This window comes from Agelaius tricolor, unplaced genomic scaffold (genome assembly GCF_023055355.1).
Source record: "Agelaius tricolor isolate 1412-34295 unplaced genomic scaffold, bAgeTri1.0.p SCAF_13, whole genome shotgun sequence".
NCBI lineage: Eukaryota > Metazoa > Chordata > Aves > Passeriformes > Icteridae > Agelaius > Agelaius tricolor.
In genome coordinates, this window is record NW_027269273.1 from 16427409 (window position 1) to 16445192 (window position 17784).

Below are 17784 nucleotides of genomic sequence, written 5' to 3' on the forward strand. Positions count from 1 at the left end.
TAATTTTTCCCCTCAAAAAAGAGAAACACTAAGCTGCTCACAACAGCTCACTCCTGTCTTTGTAGCCTGAGTTATGGGCAAGTCAGCTATGCCAAAAGAAAACTTAGGATGATAAAGCTGTTTTACCATCCACTCTCCTCAACACTCTCCTCATTCCAGGTGTTACCTGTGTATTTGACTTTTGCTGCTGGAATCATGGCAAGGATTTCAAGGCAGGCTGCATTCTTCACAATTTCATTTAAACAGGTAATTTCCAAGCTGGTGGCTTGCAGGTATCAGTAGACAATTTACAGCCTGGCCAGGGAAGATGGATAGCCCTTTCCAAATGGCCCTACAACCCCAGGCAACTTCTCACCTGTCAGAGGCCCTGGATGCAGGCAGAACATGCCAGTGGCTTCAGGTGATAGCTGCTTCTTCCTCTGCTGAGACAGGACAGCTGCTATAGCTACAGTGAATGCAACACTCCCACTGTTAACTCTTTTGTTTAGTTTAAACTTTATTTCTCTGCCAAAGAACTGGTATTAATTCCATCTGTTTTAAGAGCTATCTGGGTACTTTTAGTTGTGCCTAGATGGGGTGGGCTTCAGCTGGTGGTAGGTTAAGGAGACCAACCTCACAACTTTAGGAAGTCACAAAAACTGTTGACACACATGACTTTGACCCAGCAGTACAGGGTCTTGTTCCCATGAAGTACAATCTCCAGTCAAGCTTAATCTTACTCTAGACTGCTTTTATTTACATTTTAAAATAGTACTTGGCCCAGACCTACTTAAAGGAAACATCTGATAAACTCTGACTATGAGACAGAAGATTTATAATTTAAGAGAGCCTTCCTGATGATTAGCCTGACCTAGTCAGGCCTGACCTGGCTAGTCATGGTTAGTAGCTGAGATACAGAAAGGTGTCAGTAGTGTTTCATAAGCCTCCAAACCTCAGTAAGTAAATAAAGTCATATCACAGCATCCAACAATAACATCTTCTTAAGAAATGTGGCCATCAGCAATTTAATAGCAAGTAAAGCATTTTTTTCCCCATTAAAAAATAATCTATTAGAAACTGGAAGCATATAGACACTTGTGAAGCAGACTCATATAAAAAAGGACAACACAGAGGATGGAATGGCAGAAGTTGCATCCTCAAATAGACAAGCACTGTTTTTTCAGAGCAGATCTCTGTTATGAAAGATCTCAGTCACTTTACTTGTTACCATTAGTGTCTTAAATCTTCCATTATGAGATTTCATAGGACTATCACTTTGCTCAGATGCCCCAAGCTCTATGAAAAGGAAGGACATGAAAACAGGGTAAATCTCAAGCAACTGGTCTCAGACAAAGCAGGTCTTTTAGGCCATTGACCTCATTCAACAGCCCAGACTCTGAAAAGCCAACACCTCCTTGAGCTGCTGCGCCTGCTCCAATATTTTAAATTGTGTGCTTCCCAAGTCCCTTCTACTACCTTAATTTTCATGCAGAGAATTACAACCCAATCTGTCCAACTCAGCAGCTTCACCCATGGTATTGTTGGCACTTGGCAGAGCAACGGCAACACTGCTCTGAGGCAGCTCTGTCTGAAACAGCAGAGAGAAGTGACCAGAGCGGGCTCTGCCTGTACTGACAGAATGCCAGGAGCCATACAAAGCACTGGAGCTTACAACATCAGGGTAGAATTTGCTTTCTCTGTTTGGCAATAATATAACATTGGTCTGAACATAAATGCTTGTAAATTCACTACTGCCAAGTAGCAGTTTTTTTTTCTCCTCCATGAAATAAAATCGTATATATAATGTGTGTGATTGGTCCACCATTCCTGCATTATCATCAGCCATTCTTGATAAAATCCCTATTTTTAAAATAGGCTAAAAGTCTGGTGAAGTATAAAAAAAAACAAACCAAAACAAAAGAAAAACAAGAAAATCAAACAATAAGGAGGAAAAAAAAAAGCCTGAAACAACTAGAAAATCACCACATGGTTAATTTCCTCCCTGGGAAATTTGACTAGTTTGGTTAATTTCTTCCCTGGTTAATCTTGACTAAAACTCAAAATTTCATTTCACTCTCCTCTAAACTAATAGGATATTTAGCAAGCTCAAAATTATTCCATACCTATTAGCCAGCCTTGACTATTACCCACCACTTCTGCTGGCTTACAGTGTCACATCTTTTAGATAAAAGAAATACCAAATGCCAACCTTCCTTCCCATAAGAGGCACACATCCACTACAAATATAAGCCAATACAAACATGAAGATTTTCAGTTAAAAGAAGGACCAATTTAGTACATTCATAGTCCTGTGGTATCTGAAGCCTCTCCCTCAAATTCCTGTCTCCAGTCAAAGTTGATTCCCATGCAAAAAAGCTTCTGATGTTACCTCCACCTTACATTTTTGCACGGGCAACAAGGACTTCACCCCACAATTAAGAAATTTCAGCAAAATGCTTCAAAACAATTTGAGACTTATTGTGCAAAAGCTACTCCCAAAATAATCAAGATACAGTAGAAGCAAACTGTCACATATTGGAAACATAATACCAAGTCTTTCTTTGGTATTTTAATACAGCAATGACTAACTTGTAAAAGATTTAGTTATTTCATTAACTTCAACAATGACTTGGACTATCTATTCTCCAGGATTACTTTACAATTAGTTCCTGACAAGGCAGTATCTCTAGGATAGGTCCACTTGAGTGTGCAAACTTTACATTAAAAAGGCATGTAATTTAAGATGGCTTCAGGCAAACCTTGAAATACAGCATAGCCGTTAATGACAGAAAATACAGAAATGCATGCCAAAGGAAAAGTTCTCTTATAGAGGTCTCTATAAGGGTATTTAGGAGGAGGACCCCCTTTTGACTCATCTAATAGACCTAAGGTAAGACTCTCATATCTATCAATCTCTATTCCACCTTGAATAGTGTATTGTGCTAGCTCCATCTCAGGAATATTCAAGTTACTGCACATAGGACCTTCCTTATAGGCATATAGTCTTTTCCTAGCCCATTTCCCCTCACAGTACATCTTCTAGGCCTTCAACAAGAATGGGTCTCAAAACTTCAAACACTGCTACCAGCAATTACACAGAGACATAAGTTAGATCAATTAAATATTGCATTTTCCAAATGCAAAATCCCTACTATAGGCTAGGTAGCTGAAGAGTAATGCTGCTGTATATGAAAATTTATCACTAAAAAACTCCCTGCTCCTCAGTACTTTTCTTCATGTACATTGCAATACTCACACTACACTAAGAACCCTGAGCAGACAGCAAGCAACACAACGAGCCAGCACCACATTACTCTCTTGGCTGCACTGATAACTCCATCTTTGCTGTCACCTGGGAAGCCACCAGAAGGCTCGTAATTCGAGAACCTGTCTGCACAAATTCTCCTGCTCCTGTCAAACTGCTGTTTCATAAATCACCTTTACACTTCAGAGCAATGCATTGAAAACAGAGATTCAGATAGGAATAAGAACTTTAATTCTGTACTTTTCCTAATATAGACAAATCTGTATTTTCACCGATCAGGGCATCCTCCTGGTAACTACCACCTCAGATTACACCACTCTTACTAGCTCTTTGTGAATAAACACAGAAAAAATAATTCAACAATCATTCCTTTTATCAAACTAGCAGGCAAGAAAAGAAAAACAGAGGCTTCCAAAACAGTCCAAAATGAAAGAAGATCTAGCATTAGCAAGCTGCAGAAGGAAACTAAATCTGTTCCTGTATTTCTCTAATAAATGAAATTTTATCAGATCAAGTTTCTTTTGAGAGAAAGGTGGGGTGAAGAAAATAGTCATACAACCCAGTGTTACAGGGTTAGCTCAGAGAAGCCAAGCATTATTCCCACGTCTTCCTTTCAAGGAAAAGTATTTCATACACACAGGCTTCGCACCCTTACAGCCAAAACACCTATTACATCAGTGAACTGCTGCAGAACAACTGTTCTTCATAAAGAGATGAGTGTCTGCTATAGTCAGCAAGAAGCACAAGTATTCTAGACAGTCTGTAATATTTATAGTCACGGCGACCAAGAGACCTAGTTACACTGTAGTAAACTGCAAAACCTCCAAGTGGCAAGTTATTCTAGCAGCAGCCAGTAGTACAGGCCAAAACATGATTAACACATCACATACATTAGTCATCTTGACAGCTTCTTATGCCCACAAGTCTCATGATTTCAGTGCACTCAAACACTGGTTAACAGTGACACAGTTTTTAACCTGCATAGCTATTCATTTTAAGGCAAAGAGGCAGCAAGAGGTGCCTTTCCATTTATTAATTTACTGGCAAGAGGTATTTTTTGCTAGGAATTACTTCAGAATTTAACAGGATTCAAAATGAGCAAGGAACATGTACTCAGTATTTGTAAACAAGCTTAGCAAAGGTGCAAGGTAAGTATTACCAGGTAATTCTTAATGCAGTAGAAGGTTAAGCAATGTCACAGTGCTTTCTATATCAAAGAAAGTATTTCTGCTTTGCAACAGTTCATTATTCTTTTGTTTATTATAAAAGTGTTAATAGGACTGAAACATTTCAAATGTATTAGTCACTTGCACTTCTCACACTGCCGTGTCCATACTGCAAGTACTCAGATCTTAAAGAGACAAGCTATGCATAACCCCTTTCAAGAGGTCGAAAGAGTCAGGCCAAATTTCCGTCACCTTTAGCTCACCACAAGCAAACAGTAACTCACACTCGAGGCTAAGTAACAAGAACAATTTACAGCTCCAGACTTTGCCTGGAAGCCACAGGTCTGTCCCGCCTCAACTTCTGCAGTGATAAGGAACGGCCAGCCCTCACCGATTTAAAAATGAAACCCAAATGCCTGGGAGGGTTGGGCTTTATTATTGGTTGGGTTTGGGATTTTTTGGATAGGCTCACGCCAAGTAAGTATTTTGCCTTTTATAGCGCATACACTTAAAATAGGAGTTTCCTAGGCAGCAAAGAACCACGCAGCGTATCAGAGCCATCTGTGAAGCACTTCGGGGTGGGTATGAAAGCAGCAACTACCGCGCTTTACTGCACTTTAATGGGATGCCGCTCCTCAGGTGGGCAAAGGCTTCTCTTCGCTCCGAGACGGCGAGCAACTCGCTCTTGGGACAACTCACTGCTCCGCTGCACGGCTCCTCCGCTGGCCGGAGCGGGAACAAACGACGGCGGCTTGCAGGCGGGAGCCGCAGAGGTGCAGACAATCTTCCAACTTAACCCTTTCCTAGGCCCCAGCACCGCGCCCAGCCGGTCCTCACGGGGCGGGGGCCGGGACACCTGTCCGCGACAGCCCGGGCCGGGCGGGCGCCGCCAGACTCCCAAGCTGGCCGCAGCGGCCAAAGTCGCTCCCAGAAGAAGGCGCGGAGGAGGCGGACCAGCCACCGCTACTCACCCGCACCAGGTTGCTGACAGCGGCCTGCACGGCCGACACGGGGGCGGTGAGGTCCGGGATGGCCTTTCCGTCCACCTCCCCCTCCTCGTGCATGATGACCAGGTGGGAGATCTGCTGGGCCACCGGCTCCAGGATGCTCTCGATGGTGCGCGTGTGGAAGACGGGCATGGCGGCGGCGGGGTGGGGGGGGCCGGGGCCCGAACTCAGCACAAACTCCTGGCAAACTCTGTCCCTGCGGGCGGGCGCCCCACAGAGAAAGCCGCGGCCTCCGCGCAAAGAGGAAAAGAAGGAAGAATAAGAAACCAAAAGCCAACTCCAAGCTCCCCTCGCCCCAGAGCGGAGTGCGGCACACGGAGAAGCAGCTGCCGGCTCAGACTCGCGGAGGCGGGACTCGAACTCGCTGCCCTCCTGCCACCCGCTGGCAGCGCCCACCCCACACTGGCGCCGCTCCTCAGCCAGGCGGCGGCTTTTCAAGCGCCACAACCCGCCCCGCCCGCGGCTCCCGCCCCTGGCCGCCTTGCCCAATGGCCGAGCCGAGGCCGCCGCTCCCAGTGGCGCAACGCCGCGTCCATCAACATTCCAGAGCCTCCTTCCCCTCCACCCCCCGCCTTTCCCGCACCACCCGCCTTCCCAACCAAGCTTGGTTGCGCGGGCGCTGGTTTCCCAGCGTCGAGATGACGTCAGACATTCTGGTGTCCATATAAGGAGACGATTAATGCCAGGGTGCCGGGATCGCGGGGGGCGAGGGTGGTGGGGTTCCTGCGCCACGCCCGCTGCCGGAGCGAGTTCGCTGCTTTGGGCTGAGGCGGAGCGTGACCGCCTGGCTGGGGGCGTGGGGCTGGGCACCGCTAGGACGGGAGTGGCCGAGGAGAGGCGGCGATCCTGGCCGGACCCGCTGTCCCCAGACTGCCTGGGGCGCGCCACTTCGTGCGGAGTGTGCGTTCTCTCCGCAGCCGGCTCTGCGCGGCCCGCCCTGGGCGCGGCCCTAAACGCTTCCGCCCACACTGAGGAAAAGTGGCGAGAGGCTGCGGGCGCCGATTCTCGACCGCGCTCCGCTTCGGGTGGGGAGGGCTGTCCCTGCCGTCCCGCTCCCCGCGCGCCTCCCCTCGGCGGCTGAGGGGAGACAGCGGGACAGCGCTGAGGCGGCGGCGGCCCTGCGGGGCAGCACGTACCGGGAGCGTGAACCTCGGCTCGGGTTTTACCGCTATGACTGGTGGTAGCAGTGGGAGCTTGCTTAAATACTCTTAGGTGAGCGGTATGGTGTTGGGAGAAGGAGTACAAACCGTAGTCAGAGAGGAAGATAAATCCCCACTTTCCGTAGCTCCCGTGTGGGAGCGTGCCTGCCGGTCCCAGCACGGCTCGGGGTGAGCGCTGCCCGCCCTCCGGCGTGTCCCGGGCACGGTCTCTTGTGGCACTGGCAGCACTTGTGGTAATAAAATAAAATGTGGGTAAGGAGTTACGCTCTACACTTCCTACTTTCTTTGATAAAAGAGCGCAGGTTCAGATTTGGAAAGTTATTGCTGGCTTGTAAGTGGTTTTATCCTTGCGCTGCTATTTTAAGCTATAAATCAATGTCCCTATCAGACTAGGTTGCACTCTGAAGTGGTCCAGAGCAAACAATGTGTTTTCTGTGCAGTGTTTGAACACAGCCACTCCTACCAGAAGACACAGGGACGTATAGAAAGAGCAGTTAAATCAGTAAGGCTGGTGTGAGCTCAAGGATCTCTTTGTAACTTGTACTGGTGTTGTCACTGTTGGAACTACTGAGACAGCTACAAGTTGTAGGCCTAAAAAGCTATGAAAAACAGGTTTTGTGCAGGGTTAAAACACTTAGCAACGCCTTTAGCTCAGAGGTTTTCTTTTTGTTTTGGTTTGTTTACTGTTCTCTTTTTAGTATGATGGAAATTGTATTTCTTTGCGTTTATTGAATCTCCAGTAGTGGAAACCATAGTACTAACTTCCATGTTGTACAAGTCTACTTGGTTTGGGAAGAGTAACAGATAATCAAATGATGCTATTAGCATGCAAAACATAATTACAGTATCAGTCTTTCAGCAGTAAGGAGTGTTTTAAGTTACTTAAACTGTGTCCTGTAAGAGTAGCTTATGTTGTTTGCTATTGACTGTATAGCAGGTACCATTTTTAGTGTATATGTGCCTAGCAGTACCTCTTTCACATGCTGTGGATCAGTGATAATGAGAATAGATAAAAATCCTTCTGGACAGCAGTGTGCAGGATCTGGAAGTTGCAAAAAGCAATTAGTCCATGTGTGATAATGTGCTAAATTCTGTTTTATAGAAGTATGCAAACTTAATAAATCCTATTTATTTAGTCATTTGTGGGACTTGCACATTAGTGAACCTCTTTGATTAAAAATAATTGCTTTAGATTTAGGATTGTGTGTACTGACTTATGGCTGAAATATGCATGTTTATGTATATGACTTTAAGGAAAAAGTGTTATCTGATCATTATAAAAGGCTGATCTGGTAGCTCAAATAGGTCCACTTACTACAGGCAAATTAAAATACAGAACAGATGGAAATTTTTGGTGGCCTCCTGGAACTTTTCCTGCCTACAGGACCAAAACCTATACTTGTATTTGGGATGTATTGGTATTAAGAGTTTGTTTCACTATTTCACCTATATTGGTGTAATTTTTGCCCATACAAAATTGAAATTTTATTCTTTGCATTATTTGACTGTACTGCATGTGCATCGCTGAAATGTCCTCCATGCTGTTGGTGTGGCTGCTGAATTTTTGAAGCCACATCCAGCAAAATTCCATGCAATTAACAGCAATAAATGTAACACTGCTTTTCTGGTTGTTGGGTTTTTTTTTTCTTTTGGAGTATGAAATTTACAAAGTTTTCTCTTTCCTTTGCAGTATTCACAGCTGTCACATTGATGTCATATGAGTAACAGCTTTGAGGCAGGTACTTTTTTCAAAAATTTCTGTTTCTTACTATGATGTTGTTTCCCCAGGTTCTACATTAGTTATTAATTCATTGGGTCCTAGTAGATTGTTAGAAAGTAATGATAGATTTGATATTTTCTGTTTATAAAACCCAGGATGGAAACATGTGATTTCTTTTGTCCTCTTCCAATATGGTATTGCACATCAAACAAAACAAACAATGGGATGCAAAATCTCCTTTTCTTTCTACACACTCAAATTGTTAGTGTTATTAAGAAGTAGTATCTGTTATTAGTATGACAATGGTGACCAGCATCTCAAATAAGTTAATGTGCTTAGAGTGAAAGGAATAGCTTTTAAGGCATTCTTTCTGTGGGGGATAGAATGTAAGAAAATAAAGATAGTGCAGAAGGTAGTCTCACCCCTGAGGAGTTGCAGCTGTACTAATCACCAAAGATTAGGAACAGGCCTGCCCTTAACAGGCCACAGCTGTGTCCCATAAGAAGATGAGTGCTACAAAAGAGTGGGGTAGCTGGGTGAGGAGAGTGTTGGAGTTTGTTGGCTGTGCTGTGAAGAAGGAGTCGGTGCTGTGAGGAGCTGCCCATGAGAAATCACTGAGAAGGTATGGAAGATTTGAAATAAGATGACAACATCTTTCCATGTCTTTTATTATGTCATACAAACTCAGGTGAGTGCAGTTAAACCCAGTTCTGCAGAAAACCTGATGTCAGCGGACTCTTCTGCTTACAGAAATCTCCATTGTCGTTTGGGACATACTATCTCTGTGAGCCAAATGAGCAAATAAAGTCTTCTTTTTCCACAGGTCTTTTAACAAAGCAAAGAAATTCTCTCTTTACTTCCACTGAGGTGAGATGCATGAATACAGAAGCAATAGGTGGAAAAAGGCTTAGGTGGAGAAAGGGAGGACACTGTGTGCTTACAAAATGTGTCGCTGCAATGCAGCCTCAGCTACAGTGTCTTTTGGAGGGTTCTGTATCCCATTCTCAGGGTACATGGCACTGCAGCTGCAGGTGGTGGGAGCAGTGGAACTGAGCTATTTGCAAAGAGCTTCATGAACCTGCAGTTATAAGGTATTGTGCTAGTATTAACACTTAATGGAAGTGAATGTGTCTGATTAGCTCAAAGCACTAGCCTCCATTTTACAGTAGTTATTTTCAGTATTAGGTACCACAGCAGAGAACAATTATGCTTTCTAGGCAAATACACTTGTCTGTGATTAATCACTTTTCTCTGGAATCATCTGATCTTGTTCCTTTACTGCACCAGTTTCTAACTTTTCTGAGTAAAAACTAATTATTTAGCTACCTGAGGAAATTTACAGGAATGTTATTTTCATAAATTGCATAAACTGGATTGTATAAATGTCTTCATCCTATGAAGAGTTAAGCATATGTTGAAATTTAGAGTCCATATTATCAGCTTCTGGAGAATTGGAGGCTGCTGTCGGTCAGTGGACATTCTGCATTTCCCTCTTATCAAGCATTCACTGGGTAATCTAAGGAGTAAGCAATGGATGATTGAATTTTAAGTTAAAAGGTTTTTTTTTCTTTCTGTGGTAATGTCCACCTTAAACATAAATTTTAAATTTGTCATGAGTTTGTTGTAGAACAGTATTACCACATTGATAGCTCTAGTGTGTAAGTGACTGGCACAGGAGGAATAAATTTCATGCCTAATAAATTACAACCTTGGAGAAAGAAAGAGCAGATTACTAAGGTGTTTGACAGTGTAACTTCACCACAATGGCCTGTCAATGTGCTTTGCCATTATTTAGATAACTTTTGCCATGAAACCAGGTTAGGTTCTGTTTAGTTCTGCATCTTGGCTGGCTGTGTTCTAGGAACTGCAATGACACCAACACTTCAGAATTTTTATACACTGGCTCACTATCTGAGCTACATGGGAGCAGCCTATTACAACTGGAAAATTTACATCACAGTTGTCATCTAGCTCCATAATATAAACTTTGTTTCATCATACAACACCACTTGGTTCCCAGCTGCCCTTCTATAGCTGTGTTCTGTTGCTGTGCAGACATAGTGGGGCTTAGGTCAGCAGAGAAGGCTGCTACCAATTCCCTGTCTCCTGCAAAGGGTTTCATGCTAGAAGTTCTGCTGGGAAAGCGAGTGCAAATGTAGTTAATTTTTTTCATCTTCTCAGTTACTGTGTCAACTGCACTGAATCCAAAACTTTTTTTTAACTACACCACATTCTGAAGCGGTTTATTGTGGAGTAAGTATCACAACAATTGTAACAACAAAATTCAAGGAATGCTTTTAAGAACATGAAACATGTAGAAAAGAAAGGTAAGCATAATAAATACATATTTTTGTGTATTTATTCTAGAAATTGCTAACTAGGAATGAGGTTCAAAAAAGCATTTTTCAACTTTTCTTCTAAAAAATTGCAGGTGAAAATATGTACATGCAAAGAACACATGATAGTGTATGTGCAGTTAAAATTATAGTCTCTTCCCAGTAAATGCAAACAAAAAGTCTTTCTACTCTTGTGCTACGTTACTATTAACCTACAGCAGACTTTGGTGTTTCATAGAGCAGCAGGTGGTTTTCAGGAGCTTGACTCCTATACTGGCTCAGAGCTTGTCAGTGTAATTGACTACCTGTAAACAATCCAAGTGCTTTATTTACAGTGGGTGACCATTTTAATAGTCTAAGCATTCATTTTGCAAATAGGGATTTTGGCTAATATTTATGGTCATTTCTACACACAGACACAAGGAAATTGAGGCAAATAAAACGGAGATGTCAAATGTGTTTAAGTTAATACTATTAAACATCATGTGGATGTTCTTGTTTGGCTTTAAATGGCCTTTGCTGCTCCGTGATTCCTTTTCAAGTACAGGCTTTGTGAGAGCAGTTAACTCAGCTGTCATCAGGCAGTTAACTCAGCTGCTGCATCTACCAGCTGAGATGTGGCAACCAACTTCTTGTATGGGCTTGGTGTACTTCCTTTAAAAGAGAAGGCTGTTTTAAATTACTCCTGTTGTTCAGTTTAAGCCTCCCCTGTTGTGCTTTGCTCTGAAAAGGACAGATATCTCAGGTGAGATGCCAACAGTTAAGTTCTCAAATTTTTTATCTGCCTTGCAAGAACACATATTGATACTTAATCCTTGATTAATTATTTTTGTGTGCAGATAGGTTCAATTTCGTTTCAAAGACCTCTGTATCCAAATCAGCCTCCAAGATGATCTAAGCAATACTTGATTTTTTTGGGAGCAGGGGTTCATGTTCATCAGTGCCTCTGCAGACTTTTTCCTGATTTCTAATTATGTGTGCTTCTATGTATCAACTTCTTTTCTAGTGGTTCCTTGTGTTGGATTTGACTTACTCAAGTATTAAAGCATGTGTGTGTTGGGAAGTGTAAGTTTGGTCTGAAATTTTAAGTGTTCTGCTGCTTTCTCGTAAGTTACTTATTTCCCTACTACAGGATTAACAGGCTCAGGGAGTTCTGCAATTCTGTGTATGTTCAAATTCACCACGAGGTCAAAGCCTTTAGACTGGGCAATGCTTCTTGAAAAGCCACTGGCTGAAATTAAGAACTACTACATGGAGTAATAATGAACTCTTTCTATATATGCCTGCATGTGATTGGTTTTTAACTGCATAATTGTAGAGATATTTAATATTTTCGTAGATTCTTTATGGCATATATAATAATCTGGTTTAGTGTGCAAGCTAAAGATTTGTATCCATATATTAGTAGATATAAGAGTTTACTGATATCAACAAATACTAAATGGCCCAATTGGGCTTCAAAGAGAAAATGGTAGATAGCACTTAATTTCTGTATCAATTTATAGACTCCCTCCATATACAGTGGAGATGGAAATCCACAGAATAAATATACTTTTTGATGTACTTTTGAGTTTATCTGTGTTGTATTCAGTAATACAGATTAACTAAAACTCTTCCAAGTGTCTCAGAAGAGCTTCAAGTAATTACAATAGAGAAAGACAACCAAATGCAAAAATACTTCCTTCTTCCTACCTCCTGATCCTGAACTTGCAGTTATTTTCATATAAATGGACCTTGTACTTGGGGAAAATTCAGTGGGACTCATTGTAAGATTGATTTGTGAACCTTTTTGTTCTCTGGTCCACATAAAGTGCAGTGGCATTACAGAAAGACAGTGTGTATTCAACATTGGCACTCATGATTTTCAAGATCATTAGGGTTGTAGTGAGAGTTTTATCCCACTGCAAAGGGAAGAATCCAAAATGACATAGATTCATGCTGGGCCTGAAAAATCTGTTGTCATGGCATGTGATTTGTTTTAGAATCTCTTCAGTCTACTGAAAACATCTTTCTTTTAGTCTCCTCTACAGCTAGATTCCTAGCTATTAAATATCAAACTGTGACTCTTTTATCCATAGGGAAAATCCCTGTGCTGTGCCTTGCTTTCCTGTAGGTGTCAAGTGTTAGTGGCATTTTGCCCCATACCACAGGTGACATTGCCATGTCAATATTCAGAGTTAGGAGTGAGAGGTTCATAAATCCTGTCCTAAAGGGGCTTGTCTGTAAACTGTTAGTTCTGTTAAAATGTCTCAAAATAATTCCTATTTAAGGCATTATATGCAATACAATATCATATATTCAGTGTACTTAGAAAAGGTAACAGTTGATTAATAAAATTTTTAGTGTTTTTTGAAATTAGGAGCTATTTGGGTTCTGCTGTCTTGAAGCTGCTGGAGGACGAGAAGCAAAAATTATAGGCTATTAAGTTTGCTACAAATGCCCTAAAATGCCAGGGGTGAAATTAAATTCCTGTTTTGGTTTTGGGCTTTGTGTATAGAAAAATGTCCCTGATGCCAGGCAATAATATTTTCCATGTGAGTTCTCCACTGTTGCATACTGTGTCAGCACTGGCAACTCGGTGGTAAAGTTTGTGCAAACTGATGCTGAAAGAGGGGCCACAGCCTCAGCAATGTCCCACTGTGCAAAGCATGCTGTGCTTGTGAAACATTGCCTCCTGAGACAAACTTTCTGCCTTCATCACAGTTCCCCTTGCAAAGCAGTTAGCCAAGCCTAGACTCACATTTTTCACTCATACTGTATTTGATTTACATCAGCTGAAGGAAATGGTAATGTGCAACAGTGACTCTGGAATTTAAACAGAAACCCACAAGGGATCTCCATGCTGAAGGCCAACTTCCAAATATGGGAGAAGAGAAGCAGCAGTAGTAGCCTGGGAAGACATCCTCAGAACAGCAAGGGACAAAATAGTTGGAACTATGTGAGCTTTTTGGAATTTGTTCAGAAAGGTATCTGCTGTCATGTTTTAGTCAGAGTGATGGAATGAAATACAAATACTGTGATTGCAGAAAGAAGCACAGTTTATGTTAACTGTCTAGGGCCTGAACAACAGAAGTGCAGCTATTTTTTTTTTAATTCTATTTTTAAGTATGTAATAGTGCACTTGCTCCAGATCCAAATATGTATCTAAACTCTGCCAATATCAATCTGTTAGGATCACAGTTTAGTCAGGAAAACCCCAAAGAAAAAAATTTGTGAGGAAATTAGTGGGGCTCAGTGCCAGGTCTGGTTGAAATTCTGCCAGAACGTTTTCTCTCAAAAATAAATTCACCAATATTTATACCCCACATTCTGCAAATTCTGATTCAAAGGCTTGAGAAGAGCTTTTAATATACATATAGCCCCAAAAATGTGAAGGCTCAACAGTGCTGGTAGAGTGCCTTGTATTTAGCTGTTGCAGGTTTTTGGGGTTTCTCATTTCTATGAGCAGCAGTAGCTGTGTGTCAGCCAGGCACATAGAGAAGCAGTGACCTACAGGCCAAAAGAGCACAGGGACAAAGCAGCAAGAGCAACTGACAGAGTAGGGGAGGGCAGTGTGGTTCACATTTCTACTGGGCTGCTGTTTACAGAATTCTCTATAAGTGGTACCTTTGTTCACTGCATTGTAGACGTAGCTTAGAAGCTTTTGTTAGCATGAGGATAGATCTGGCTTTTAGAAACAAACAAGGGGAATTAAGCCAAGGTCTTACAGATTGAAATGCCATTAAAAAAAGCCTACCTTTAGGGATGGGGGCTTCTTATTGTCAAGGTGAAGGTGGAGCAATAGCTTCTGTTTTTCTTTTTAAACTCCTTAAAGCAACTGTCCTGTGTTCTGTCAGAAAATGACAATTGATTGCAGTGTGTTTCAAATTTCTTGAACTGACTCTGCTGTCTAAACAATGAGTGAATTTGAGTTTTTTGAAGGTCATATGGTGGTCCATATAAGAGTATATTATTTATATGTCATTACGTAAAAGCATCAACACTTTTCAGGTTGATGAAAAGTGCAAGTTGTAGTGGAAAAGGCTCCGAAATTTCGAGTCAAAGTCTCTCAAATTAGGATTGTATGTTAAAATTGAGTCATTGTGGTTCTGCTACTGTCCCATCAGTGAAAGATTTAGCAGGAGTGCTACTAAATGACACCCTTATCTTTCAGAGCTGTTCAAAATAGGAATGCAGCAACTTGGATAAAGTTGTTTCTGCCTACCTGAAGAGATTTTGGACATTATTCTGTAAGAAGACATCCTTCTTACAGGTGTGGCTGCTGTTTGGCAGATATATTTTATGCCTCAAAAGTCTTAAACCCTAATGCCTGATTTGTTTCTTTTCAGCCTCCATTCCTGTACATAATCATGGAGTCCAAAAATTATTTTGCGATGTTAAAGATTCCTCCTCCCAGTACATGCTAAAAACTGCTCAGGCTTTAGTTGAAGAATTAAAAAAAGAAGTGCTACATATAGCTGTAAATTATAAAATAAAGGGTTCTGAATGTTAAGCGCTTATAACTTCAGTAGAGATATATTTTCACTATATCATCATCAAAAAAAGTTACTGATTCCAAAAGCTTTTATGAAAAAAAATTCAAATAGACAAATTCACAAATAGACCCATCAGAGACTATTAAATACATAGACACACTATTTTTAGTTCAAATCCCCAGCTTTAGATTTTTCAGCCGAACATATATACCTGGGGAATTGTTATTTTATTCTTTCCCCCTCTTTTTTTACTCTTTCATAGACATTTGCTCTTGACCAACATCAGAGTCAGGATACTGTGCTAGATGACACACATGGCCTGACTGGGCATCTTCATGTTGTTCCTGGGAAATGGTTACTCATGAAAGAGGGACCAAAATTTGTGTCAGGGTAATAAGAAACTTCAGGGTGATAATGTGTGATATGAAAGTAACTTCTTATCTGCTGTTCCCCTTACATCCTCTTTTCTGTGACTGAGCTTTTCCTCTCCTAGAGTTGACTCGTCTCTGTTGCAACAAAGATATATATTGTATAAACACAGTACTGTTGCCATTTGATAATTAGTGATACTGTGAGGAAAAACAGTGTGTGCTGTGTCATCCCATCCTGGCACTGTGGACAACCATGGGCACAGTGATATGAAAAGCACAGCTGTGGATCAGGTCATGGAGTGGGCTTGCATCTAGTCATGTGGTAGGGACTACTTGTGAACAAACTTTTAAATGCCATGCATGCTTTTATCACATAAAACACGAGCTGTAAGAAAAGAATTGTACATATATTAAATATATGCACATTATATATTAAATATATGTACATAAATACTTGTATTAATGTATGTACTCCCATGCACCTGATTAACATGCTTATCATAAAATGGGTAAGGTTGGGAAGGGATCATGGGTGAGGTCATCTGGTTCAACCTCTCTGCTCAAGCAGGGCACATTGCACAGGATTGCATCCAAATGGTTCTTAAATATTTCCAGTGTGGGAGACTCCACAGCCTCTCTGTGCAATCTGTTACAGTGCTTGGTCTCCTGCACAGGAAACTTCTTCCTCATGTTCAGGCGGAACTTCCTGTGTATCAATTTCTGCCTGTTGCTTCTTGTCCTGTTGCCCAGCACTGCCGAGCAGAGCCTGGATCCATCCTTTCAACACCCTCCCTTCAGGCACTTTCAGACATGGATGAGATCCCCTCTCAGCGGTCTCTGCTCGAGGCTGATCAGGCCCGGCTCCCTCAGCCTTTCCTCATTAGAGAGATGATCCAGTCCCTTCATCGTCTCTGTCACCTTGTGCTGGACCTGTGCCAGGAGCTTCATGTCTCTCATGTGTTGGGGAGCCCAGAACAGGACACAATGCTTCAGCTGCCCCTCATTAGGACTGAGCAGCGGGGCAGGATCATCTCCCTCAGCCTGCTGGCAATGCTCTTCCCAAGGCACCTCATGATACCTTTGGCTTTCTTGTCCACAAGGGCACACTGCTGGCTCTTGAACAGCTTGTTGTCCACCATGACCCCTGAGATCCTTCCCTGCAGAGTTACTTTCCAGCAGATAACCCCCCAGTTGACAGTATTTATGGCACTCTCTGTGAAATATTTTCCTTGCAACTCCTTTATGTAAGTTGAGAGTAAGCTTGTAGCATCTGTCTCCTAAAAAAGAAGTCTAGAAACAACTTCCTATGGCTTCATGCAAGCCTATTTTCAATCAAAATGTCTCTAACTAATATAGGCTAAAAATGCCATGTGTCTTTAATTAGGTTTGCATTTCTCTTGGAGACTGGGAGTGAAGGCAGAGAGAATATAATGCAATAGAAACCCTGGGAAAATTAGATCTGAAAGTGAGGTAAAGAAAACAGATTCTGAACACAGGACTGAGACAGAAAATTTATTTTGGGAACATTATTTAGGCTTTCTACTGACAGAACTGCTTTGACAAGCTGAGAGATTTCATGAAAGGAGATTTTGTTTTGTCCATGAAATCAGAGTGAACATAGGAAACATGCTTTCTATGTTTTAATTTCAAATTAATGATAAAGGAGAGGAAAAGCATGGGTCAAAACCGAGGCAAACATTTTAAGTTACACACACACACACACACATATCTGAGTACATACAGTTCATGTGTCCACAACAGAAACCCCTTGGGATGTCAGCTTCCTTCTGCTGCTGTAGGAAACCAGGACTTCTGTAACTTTCAGGAAGAGTTTAAAATAATATCGCTAAGTGTATTTCCAAATGTGAGTTTGAGCAGGGAAGGCCAGCTGCACTAGCTGTTGTCAGGAAAGCTCTGTACTGCATTTCTGAAGACTAATTGGGGTCCTTGATGGTTATGAAGAGAATCACTGTGGCACAGCTACTTTTCAAATCTTGCACCTGAGACAATCCTGGGACAAACACAGCAACCTTCACCACTGCACACTGAAGTCTGGTTCTCCTTTTAACTGTCTTGTTGCAAAATACAGGAGTGTTAGTTAAATCGCTGAAGTACAAAGAGAATCATAGTTTGTGGCAAACCCTAAGAGCAAGTGCCCTTCAAGTGGCTATAGAAAGGGCTCCAATATTCTGGGGAACCCTTTGATTGCATGTCAAATGTACAGTGACAAGATGAGATATAAAAATCAATTGCCACATGTTATGATAGGGAATAAACCTGCCAATGAAAGAGAAGTTGTCTTTGT

The 17784-nt window shown here is 42.0% G+C and overlaps 1 protein-coding gene across 3 annotated transcripts in view; it reads right to left on the minus strand.

Moving 5' to 3' along the window:
• VCL (vinculin) overlaps positions 1 to 5985 on the minus strand; it is a 56187-nt gene extending 50202 nt beyond the window's left edge. For 2 of the 3 annotated variants that reach the window (XR_011681054.1, XM_071438860.1), the window contains exon 1: positions 5382 to 5985. Coding sequence is in view for 2 of the 3 variants with exons in the window: in XM_071438860.1 (XP_071294961.1) it covers positions 5382 to 5549 (168 nt within the window). In the remaining variant the exon portion in view is untranslated. The remainder of the gene's footprint in view (positions 1 to 5381) is intronic. The other variant, XM_071438859.1, reaches the window with a different exon arrangement.
• Between the last annotated feature and the right edge of the window lie 11799 nt (positions 5986 to 17784).